Genomic DNA, 10,337 nt, shown 5'->3' on the forward strand with positions numbered 1-10,337 from the left:
GGATGTGTCCTAGGCGTGCATACACGTATACATACGGCGAACAAAACTTTGGAATAAACGTTGTAATTTGAGAAAAAAAGTGATGTCCGTTCAGTCGAGGTTAATTACCAGACCTTCATTTAAACTTTATGCGAACAGCACTCATCACTACAGAATGGAATCCGCCTTTTTTGTACAGCAACTGCAGCGAAACATTAGGCGGCCGGCATTTTTGGCCTTCTAAAGTCTTAAATTGCACATATCTGTAGGTCCGAGAAATCCAAATTTTCTCGGGGGAGCATGCGCCCGAACCCCCCAAAACTACCTCACATTTGAATGCGTGTGGTAATGTGTGGCTACAGTGCCAGGGCTGATTTTTTGTCCGTCTGCCCCTGATTGGACCTAACAGATTTTACCACGTACAATCCGATGTAGAATACTCGTATAATGTGAGGATATGCAGAATTTCTAAATGTGAATGTTTTCTCTGGCATCACTCAATACTGATGGGACATGACAGTGTAATTTTTTTTTTTTTTTTTAAATTACCTATTTGGCCAGCAAAATTAAAATGAACAAATCAACAGCCCAGAAAACTACACAAACTTTGTGCAAGTGTCATTCATGAGATTGTCATAATCTACGTAAAGTCACACTAAAATTCTTAACACTATATTCAGTAGCACTTTATTCCCCATCCCATGAGCATACTATGTACTAACCCCGAGTCTACACCTTACCCCAAGTAGTTGCCTTATATTCCCTAGTACTTTCTTAGACAAGTACACTTTAAGTACATATATAAAAATATAAAGTACATTATCTCTGCTGATCATTTTAATTGGGCCTGTCAAGAGATATCCAAAATATGAAATGCTGGGGGGGGGGGGGGGGCATATAACAGCAGGATGCTTTTGCAAAGTGACATTATAGACTACACTATACAAAAAAATTTAAAGAACAGATTTTTATTATCATTTCCACAAACAATGCAGAGGAGCCATTTTGTTAAACCAACAGTTCTAGAACTTCTGGAACTGCTTCTTGGCTCCAGCTGCCTTGGTGACCTTCAGGACGTTGAACCTCACTGTCTTGCTGAGAGGTCGGCATTCTCCAACTGTAACGATGTCACCTACAGTCACATCCCTAAACATATGGAGAACATTAGTGACATTCAAGAAGAAAACAAACTTTGTACAAGTAATTTTTCAAACTAAACTACTCAACCCAAAAACCTTAAGTGTGAAGAAACATTTTAGTGACTAGTATTTGCTGCATCAGTGATGCCTTTAAGGCAGTGTCGTCAGAGTCTGAGACTTGGAAGACCGTCATGATAAATCATCATTTGCAGCTCACACAAAGGGTTTTTGGGCACCTAAAATGATGCGTCACAGGAGGAATTTTACCTGAAGCATGGAGAGAGGTGGACAGACATGTTCTTATGCCTCTTCTCAAAACGGTTGTACTTGCGGATGTAATGCAAGTAGTCCCGCCTGATGACAATGGTCCTCTGCATCTTCATCTTGGTCACCACACCTGGAAAAAGGTGACAGCAAATAAGTTCACATGCAGTATATCGATTGGCCAGCAAAGAGAGTCTTTTAAAGGGATAGTTCACCCAAGAGTGAAAATTCTGTCATTTACTCACCCTCAAGTTGCTCCAAACCTGTAAGAATTGACTTCTGCTGAACAAAAGATGATATTTTGAAGAATGTCAGTAACCAAACAGTTTGATGGGCCCAATTGACTTCCATTGTATTGACTTCTTGTGTGTTCAGCAGAAGACAGAAATTCCTACAGGTTTGGAATAACTTGAGGGTGAGTAAATGACCATTTTAATTTTTGGGTGAATTATCCCTTCAAGAATGTCTTTGATTTCCAAAATGACAAAGATATACAGGGAGGCATCAGTAAAGCCATTAGGCACTATCCTCAAAACCCAAACGGTTCAGAAGACCATCGTGATAAGACATCATCTGCGCCCCAATAAAACTACAATTACTCCACAAAGAACTACAAAGACTCACCGGACAGAATCCGGCCTCTGATGGACACGTTTCCAGTGAAAGGGCATTTCTTATCAATATAAGTGCCTTCAATAGCCTGTGGAAGTAAAGCACAAGATGTTTAGTCATTTGAAATCAATTTAGGGTACATAATGGAAGCATATTGAACTGCATCAGCATTGCCTTAAGGCTGTATCCTCAGAGCTCTCCTGGAGTCTAGGAAGACCGTCATGAAATAACATCATTTGCAGTGAAAAGTTACGCGTACATGCAAACACAAGCTCACCTCTCTGGGGGTTTTGAAGCCCAAGCCAACATTTCTGTGGTAACGTGGGAGCTTTTCTTTGGCACTTCCTTCAACAGCCAAAACCCGCTTCTTGTTCTGGAAGATGGTGGGCTGTTTCTGATAAGACCTCTCGTTCTGAAACAGAACACAAGCACAGAGTCAGTCATGTTCCTTACAAACCAATGGATGTTGATATGTTCAAGAAACATAACAGACTTAAACATCACGAATAACGGACATTTGGATGTTTTTGACTAAGCATCAAAAAGGCTTTAACAAAACATTTTAGGGATTTCATGCTGCATCAGAGAAATGCCATAAGGCAGTGTCGTCAGAGCCTCACAGACTTGGAAGACCGTCGTGATAGTTATCATCATTTGCAGCTTGATGCCTATTTGGAGCATGTGTTCAAATCCACAAAAAGTGCTTTTGGACAGAAGTGGCATATCTAACTGCATCAGTATCTCCATAAGGCAGTATGATGAGATTTAGAATATCCTCACCATTAAAAGTAAAGCTTTCCATGTGCTGGAGTTGCTTTGCAGATAAATTCAGTTATTTTAATCACTCAACGAACCTGATTCAGGGTACTAAAACAACTGTAGTCCATATAAACAGTTGCATGTTTAAGAAGTCACATTCTGTTGATATGGTAAAGAAAGGCCGCCCGCGTTTCCGTTCAGCAACGCTTGCCACCAGTTAGCCGGGGATGGAAAACGCGTATTCTAGTCTTATTTATGGTCCATTTCGACATCATTGTCTCCATGGTGGTTTCTTCGCTGTTCATCTACCAGAATTTGTGGCTTTCAACTGAAGTTTAACATGAAATCAAATGAGTTTTCATGACCACGCCGTGTGAACTCACATACCTGAGCGTCCGCCATCTTCGCCACCCGAGTCGTAAAGAGGACTACACATGCGCGAGACGGACGGAAGAGAGGCTTTCGCGGATATGACGACAAATTGTGGGCGTGGTGACTGACCTAACGTTTAATCTGATCAAAGTCCTTAGTCTCTGATCTGATTCAACCAAACTGTTTGCCAAAAGTAATGTATTTTACCGGAGATTATTTCATTATTTACATTTAAACACCTTTAAAAATAGTTTTAATGACAAGTGGTTTGTGCTTCAAGTGGTTGGCGTTACCGTCTGAATTCATTGTTGAAAAGGTATTTAATACTTTTATCCATCATGTTTCTTTGGTGTGCGGTAATTCAAAACATATTTGGTTCACAATTATTATAAATATCGTTGCGTCTAATTGTGCATAATTTAAATACAGTCGAAAAAAACGTCGTACAATGCTACAGAATAAATTTCTGCGTGAATCTGCACAGATGGAGTATGAAAAACAAAGTCAAACTGCAATGACAGTTATATCATAGTGAGTATAAATCGAATAAATAAAGTGGTGAAATTATTATTTGTAGGCCTACGTAATGAACAATTAGTTATAAGTACGACTGGCAAACCGCCAACTCTAATTCATACCATACTAGTTTGAAATGAATAGTTGACATCTGAACCACATATCCCCATAGAATGTTACCAGTAACAAGGGAGTACTTGTCTATATAATCTATATAAAAAGTATGCATTTATGTTTTGTATGGTATTTGATACTTCAGACTTTTATGGTGATAATATGGAGCTCAAACTCGAGGAGGAAAAACACCCCAAATTAACAGAAATGTGCAATTTTGTAGATGTTGTACAATATAGCTTGTAATGTAAATCAATGAGATGTTTATAACAGGCCAAGAACGTTTCCTCTAGTCTAAATCGTTGTTTTATTTGAAGCGTGCTGCATCCGGCTGCATCAGACTCCGGTGACTGACTTCCTCCTGTCGATCACTGATTGACGTCACGCAGCGGAAGCGTTCACACTTATTTTCATGCTAATATGGCAGCGCCGTCGGGTGGAGGCGATACTGGTAAGTGCCGCTTTTATGTCCAAATAATGATTTTCGCCAGTTTTTCCGATTCGTAACTCAGATACCCTACAGAACATCTAGACTGACGTTTTTTATATAGATTAGACTTTATTTATAACGTGAACTGTGAGTTTGGTCAGTGCCGTTCACTGTCACAACACTGCTGTTTGTCTGAAACATGTCTGTACATATACCGACCAGCGGAGGATCCGCCGCACAGAGCTAGCTGCTACTGATTGATGACTTGAACTGAATAAGCAAACCACAGTCTTATTTGGCTGTTTTAAAGTGAGTCGGCTACCCAGACAGTATGTTTGTGCATCATCCGCGTAACGTTACCGAACGAATGTACGAGCATCATACTGGAGCGTTCCGAACTTTCGATATGATGCCTAGAAATACTGTCTTGATAGGCAGCACACTCTGTTTTTAGACACCGCCTCTGTGCTCGTGTGTTGGCCGTCCTCACATGCCCGATACCGCGATGTTGTTGATTTCCAGAAGAGGTGACATCATCGTGTCAGTGATGATCTCTTAGGAGGGGGTAGTAAACACTCACCTCAGCGATAGCTGGCCATTATTATACACGTTTCGAGTTGGGTTGCTGTCTTAAAGGTATAGTTCACCTAAAGATGAAAATTACGTCATCGTTGACTCTTAATTGTATGTTGTTCCAATCCTGTATCACTGTCTTTCTTCTGAGGAACACGTAAAGAGATGCTAGGCAGTGTAACAGCCTCAGTCACTGTTCACTTTCATTGCATCTTGTTCCGTATAATGAACGTGAATGGTCACCGAGGCTGTCATTCTGCCTAACGTCTCATACAGGTTTGGACATAATGACAGAATTGTCATTTTTGGGTGAATTATCCTTTTAAAACGCTCCTGCTGTGTTAATAAAATTGATTTCCATCATGATTTTTTTTTATGTTCCCTTAAAACATAACTGACTGTGTTTACGTGAATAATCGGCAAGAGAGGAATTTAGATTTTTGGTGAATTGCATGGAAACTCAATTTGACCTTTTATACTTTTTTTTCATTTGGGGTCATGAATATGCATGCAAAATGTCTACACTTTAACACCTTCATAGACACAATATTTGTACAGCCATTCCAAAACACATCTAAGTGTAGACATTTTTTTTTGCATGCATATTCATGACCCCAACTGGAAAAAAAAGTATCAATTTCAACTACCAGTGTTTCGAGCAGTTTATTATGGGTCAAATTGACCCAAACACAAAAGGAGTGTTACATACTTAGATACGACCAAAGATGGGTTTTGTTTTGTTTCCAACCTGCGTACTTAGACATCATTTCTAGGTATCATATGTTTGTGACGCTCAAAATGCTGTCTCGGTAGGCAGCTCACTAGTTTTGAGACAGCCTGTATTTGTTATGTTCGTGTCATCAAGTGAAGTTTTAAAGGTTAAGTTCGCCCCAAAATGAATATTCTGTCATTTTACTCACCCTCCTGTCATTCCAAACCCATAAGACTTTTGTTCATCTTCAGAACACAAATAAAGATCTTTTTAATGAAATCGAGAACTTTCTGCCCTCCATTGACAGCTACACAACTACCATTTCAAGCCCCAGAAAGGCAGTAAAGACATTGTTAAAGTAATCCATGTGACCCCAGTGGTTTAACCTCAATTTTATGAAGCGACGTGAGTGCTTTGTTTGTGCAAAAACTTATTTTTTACCACTTTATTTACTAAATCTCCAATTTGTGTTCAGGAGAGCACCACCCACGATGCATGCGTGTTGTGTTGACTCGAGAGCTACGTTGCTGTTTGAACTCGAGTCGGAGATTAATATTTTGTAAGTAGATTTGTAAATTATGCGCAAACAGAGGTTGAACCACTGGAGTCGCATGGATTACTTTTATGTCTATACTACCTTTCTGGGGCTTGAAAGTTGTGTAGCTGTCAATGGAGGGACAGAAAGCTCTCAGATTTCATTAAAAATATCTTTATTTGTGTTCTGAGGATGAACGAAAGTCTTAAGGGTTTGGAACAACGACATGATGGTGAGTGATTAATTTTCTTTTTTGGGTGACCCTTTAAGGTCAGCAATAGAGTTGTGAGATATTTTGACAGAAGTACTTTGTTTTATTTGAATATTCAAATATGTGAACTAATAGTCAAAATTAGTTATTTATGAAATGTGCTCGAGGGATTTAGGTTAAGCGAGTCTCTTTTTTCACTGGACAGCTATTATTAGTTTCTTTACATCAACTTTACTCACTTAGAAACTGAAACCAAATGTGTGCAGAATTATTCACTGCTGTGCTGAGTCATGTAACAAACAATATAGAACAATTCCACTGTCAGATACTTATCTATGGAAGCTTGTTTCCGCCACAGAATAAAAAATAAAAATGATCATTTTGACTTTTTATCTCGCAATTCTGCCAATTTTCTCAGAATTGCATGATATAAACTCGCAATTACAAGTTATGAAGTCAGAATTGCGTGGTTATAAAATCTCAATTGCCAATTTAAAGTCAGAATTGTGCAATATAAACTTTTCCCCCCTCAGAATGGGACTTTATAACTATATCTCATAATTCTGAGAAAATAATTCAGAATTGTGAGATAAAAAGTTGCAATTATCTTTTAAATTGTTTTATTCTGTGGCGGAAACAAAAGTCAAAATAAAGTCGAATATTTTTCCTCCCTTTTTTAATACAAGTGTCTTTTTACTCGTATCGTGTTTTTAATCCTTATTATTTCCTGTCATTTGAAGGCAATGTCGATGACCAGATACTTGCCTTGGGTTCTGCACTTCTCAATAAGTGAGTATCATTTTCTCTCCACTTCTCATTTCTCATGTTGTTTGTTTTTGTTCATTACCTCGGTCATCTCGCCCCTGTCTTGCAGCTTCGTCTATGAACGGGTTCGTCGCCATAGAGATGGTGATGGTGATGCTGAAGTAACCCGGAGTCAGTTGGGTGGCGTTGAGCTGTGTGACCCCAGCCATAAACGTCTTGCGCTGTGTTTGCAGCAGATCGGAGATGAGCTGGATGGAAATACGCAGCTGCAAGGGTAAGTTAGGGTTCCAGCTTGTGGGTGACATAGCCACTATCTCCTGCTGTGCTCAGAAATGCCCACTGGATGGCAGTGTGCTGCAACTCATCCATACATCTTCACTGTCGTTTTGCTGTAGGATGTTAAATGACTCTGCTCTTCAACCGACTCAAGACGTCTTCATGAAAGTGGCCCGTGAGATCTTCTCTGATGGGAAGTTCAACTGGGGCAGGGTGGTGGCGCTTTTCTACTTTGCGTGCCGGCTTGTCATCAAAGTAAAGACCTACGCAAGCTAAGTCTCATATTGAAATAGATTGTTTTGATGTTTTAAATATTCGTCTTTCTTATTCTTGTACTCCTAGGCTATTTTAACCAAGGTTCCTGACATCATCAGAACCATCATAAGCTGGACTATGTCCTACATACAGGAACATGTTGTCAACTGGATCAGGGAACAGGGTGGATGGGTAAGCCATGACAGTGAATTCTTCACTCAATCAGTTCCTTAAAACGATGTGAAATGTCAGTGTCGATGTGATATTTCCACACAGGCCGCAGTGACCTTTACCAAAAACACTGATACCGAGATAAACAAAAGACACAAAACAACATGAACATTTAACTTCCGTAATGTGAAGCTCAATATTCAGGCAGTACTGTACACACACACTACAGTTCAAAAGGTTTGGGGCCTGTAATTCTTCTTTTTTTTCTGTAATTCTTTTTAATTTCTTTTTTTGAAGGATGATTATTTTATTCCACAAGGATGCATTAAATTGATCAAAAATGTCAGTAAAGACTTTAATGATGTTACAAAAGTTTTCTATTTGATCTTTCTATTCATCAAAGAATCCTGAATAAAGTGTATCACGGTTTCCACAAAAAATTAAGCAGCACAGCTCTTTTCATGATGCTGATGAAAATTCAGTTTTGCATCACAGGAATAAATTACTTTTTAAAATATATTAATCTTATATACAATTAATCTTAATCAATTGTTTTTACTGTATTTTTGATCAAATAAATGCAGCCTTGGTGACTGAGCATAAAAAAAAACATTTAAAAATTGTATCGACCACAAACTTTTGAATAGTAGTGTTATACTTTTGGATTTGGTTTAATTGTTTGACAGAATTTATTGGTTAATATTATCTACCACACCCATTTGTCTTTGATTATGTCAGCATAGAAATGTAATGGAATTTCTGAATTAATAATACATTTATCTTTTTTTTTAAGTCACTTTGAAAAATGTATAAAAAAAATGAAAATAATGATGAATATGTGTGTTTTCAAGATTACTTAAATTATTTAATGAAATGTGTATAAAAGCACACATTTCATCAAATAATTTAAGTAATCTTGAAAACACACATATTCATCATTATTTTCATTTATTTTGTGTATATTTATGTATATGTGTATATATATATATATATATAAAAAAAAATGTAAATGGGTAGTCATGAATACAAGAATAACTTTTCTAAGTAGCCTTTTCTTAAAGGCTTTTTCCCCCCTTTCATTATCATGTATACACTCTTATCTGTTATTGACTCTTATATCAATTTTTTTTTTTTTTTTAAAGCGGATGTAATTTTCTCTGTATTAAATTCTCTTCCACTCTTGCCATCTGAAACATCCCATTTCTTCTCCTTCAGGAGGGAATCCGCTCCTATTTTGGGACCCCCACATGGCAAACTATCGGGGTTTTCCTGGCCGGAGTTCTCACCACAGTAGTGGTGATCCGCAAGATGTGAGCACGAGGACTTGTAAGAAGGTGGAGATTGAGAGAAGAGAGAGTTAAGACAGTGAACAGAGGGTGAGACAGACCAGCAAAAGAGAACGGAAAGATGAGGGAGGGGGGGTGGAATAGAAAGGAATTTGAAAAGAGAAAGACAAATAAGAGAGTTGAAAATGACATCAACTCACCGAAAGAGAGAGAGAAGAGGAGGAAAGAAAGAGCATGATGCAGATGTCTTGAGCCACTCTTGTTACTCCTGAGCCTGTACCCTTTCTCATCTACAACTTATAACATTTGCACTGAAAAACGAGAGATTAATGCGCAAGAGTTCAGGTTTAGGCTTAATTTTAGCTATTTATTCTTAGTATGGGGTTATGGGTATCTAGGTTATATAAAATACTTTATTGGTATTTGATTTAATTTATTAACATTGTTCTGATTTAGGAGTCATATTTTTATTTTTTATTTTTCAAAGTGAGTAATGACAGTCACAGTTGCATTTAATAATAAAATATATAATAGCTCATAAGTGTTGAATTATTGTAATATCTGTCTCTCTTTTTTTGAGCATACCATCTGTCATCTGAAAGAGTAGGAATGGGCTCAGGCTGTTTTTTCTGCTATTTGAATTTCTCCTCTTCCTCATTCCTCCTCTTCTTTCATAGTTCACCAGTTCATCGCAGCAGGGGCTAAGAAACATCAACGAAGTTGATTATACTTGAAGGTACATTTTTAGCCGTTTATGAAGTGTTTGCAGCAGCGTTTGAGCAGTGCAACTAACCAATCAGCACTCTGGTTGCAGTATGTGGGCGTGTCTTAGTTTGCGAGAGCGCCGAGACCCTCCTACAACAGGGATGGACAATACTAGTGATTCTTAAATGCATTAAACTTCTCTGAGCCATGAAGACAGCGTTTTTTACAGAACCAAATATTTTCCTTTTCGAATAGTGGAGGGTCCTGCTTGACTATCAAAACACTTAAATAGTTCCACATAAGGGGACTTTGCGAAAAGCAGTAAGTTTCGCTTGCGCTGGTGCAAACATTCTGTGTTTAAGTGATCGCGCATGGGCAGACTCATCTCAGACTTAACAGACAGATCAGTTGAGATCTTCCCCTCAGCAAAGTCTTCTTAGTACTGTATTTGAACCATGGTTAGTCAGACCCACAGTCCTACCTTTACATGCAATTGTTCTTTTTATGTACTTGTTTCTTTCTCTTTTGGTTGTTTGGATACGGTTTCTTTTATTTTTGATTCTTTCGTTGACAGTGCCTTGGCCTTTTTATGATACTAGCCACCCCTTTTACATCTTTTTCTACATCTTTGTAAAATGGTATCAATTGTGCACCCTAAGGCAG

At 38.2% G+C, this 10,337-nt stretch overlaps 2 protein-coding genes and 4 non-coding genes across 6 annotated transcripts; 1 reads left to right on the forward strand and 5 right to left on the reverse strand.

The window, feature by feature from the left end:
- Nucleotides 1-931: 931 nt before the first annotated feature.
- Nucleotides 932-3,170, reverse strand: rps11 (ribosomal protein S11). The gene is made up of 5 exons (XM_056241027.1): nucleotides 3,141-3,170; nucleotides 2,272-2,406; nucleotides 2,007-2,082; nucleotides 1,386-1,515; nucleotides 932-1,125 (listed from the first exon to the last, which is right to left on the reverse strand). The coding sequence occupies exons 1-5, from the start codon at nucleotides 3,153-3,155 to the stop codon at nucleotides 1,002-1,004; spliced, it is 480 nt and encodes a 159-aa protein (XP_056097002.1). The 5' UTR covers nucleotides 3,156-3,170; the 3' UTR covers nucleotides 932-1,001.
- Nucleotides 1,248-1,329, reverse strand: LOC130076094 (small nucleolar RNA SNORD35). Its single transcript, XR_008805602.1, has one exon. It is a non-coding gene; the product is annotated as a small nucleolar RNA SNORD35 (small nucleolar RNA).
- LOC130076096 (small nucleolar RNA SNORD35) lies at nucleotides 1,878-1,960 on the reverse strand. Its single transcript, XR_008805604.1, has one exon. It is a non-coding gene; the product is annotated as a small nucleolar RNA SNORD35 (small nucleolar RNA).
- On the reverse strand, nucleotides 2,150-2,235 carry LOC130076095 (small nucleolar RNA SNORD35). The gene has a single exon (XR_008805603.1). It is a non-coding gene; the product is annotated as a small nucleolar RNA SNORD35 (small nucleolar RNA).
- Nucleotides 2,567-2,653, reverse strand: LOC130076093 (small nucleolar RNA SNORD35). Its single transcript, XR_008805601.1, has one exon. It is a non-coding gene; the product is annotated as a small nucleolar RNA SNORD35 (small nucleolar RNA).
- A 921-nt stretch (nucleotides 3,171-4,091) lies between the features above and the next one.
- LOC130076071 (apoptosis regulator BAX-like) lies at nucleotides 4,092-9,070 on the forward strand. The gene is made up of 6 exons (XM_056240971.1): nucleotides 4,092-4,206; nucleotides 6,957-7,005; nucleotides 7,091-7,255; nucleotides 7,377-7,512; nucleotides 7,600-7,704; nucleotides 8,899-9,070. The coding sequence occupies exons 1-6, from the start codon at nucleotides 4,176-4,178 to the stop codon at nucleotides 8,995-8,997; spliced, it is 585 nt and encodes a 194-aa protein (XP_056096946.1). The 5' UTR covers nucleotides 4,092-4,175; the 3' UTR covers nucleotides 8,998-9,070.
- The last annotated feature ends 1,267 nt before the right edge of the window (nucleotides 9,071-10,337 follow it).

Source organism: Rhinichthys klamathensis, unplaced genomic scaffold, assembly GCF_029890125.1.
Source record: "Rhinichthys klamathensis goyatoka isolate OS25496 unplaced genomic scaffold, OSU_Roscu_1.1 h1tg000626l_1, whole genome shotgun sequence".
NCBI lineage: Eukaryota > Metazoa > Chordata > Actinopteri > Cypriniformes > Leuciscidae > Rhinichthys > Rhinichthys klamathensis.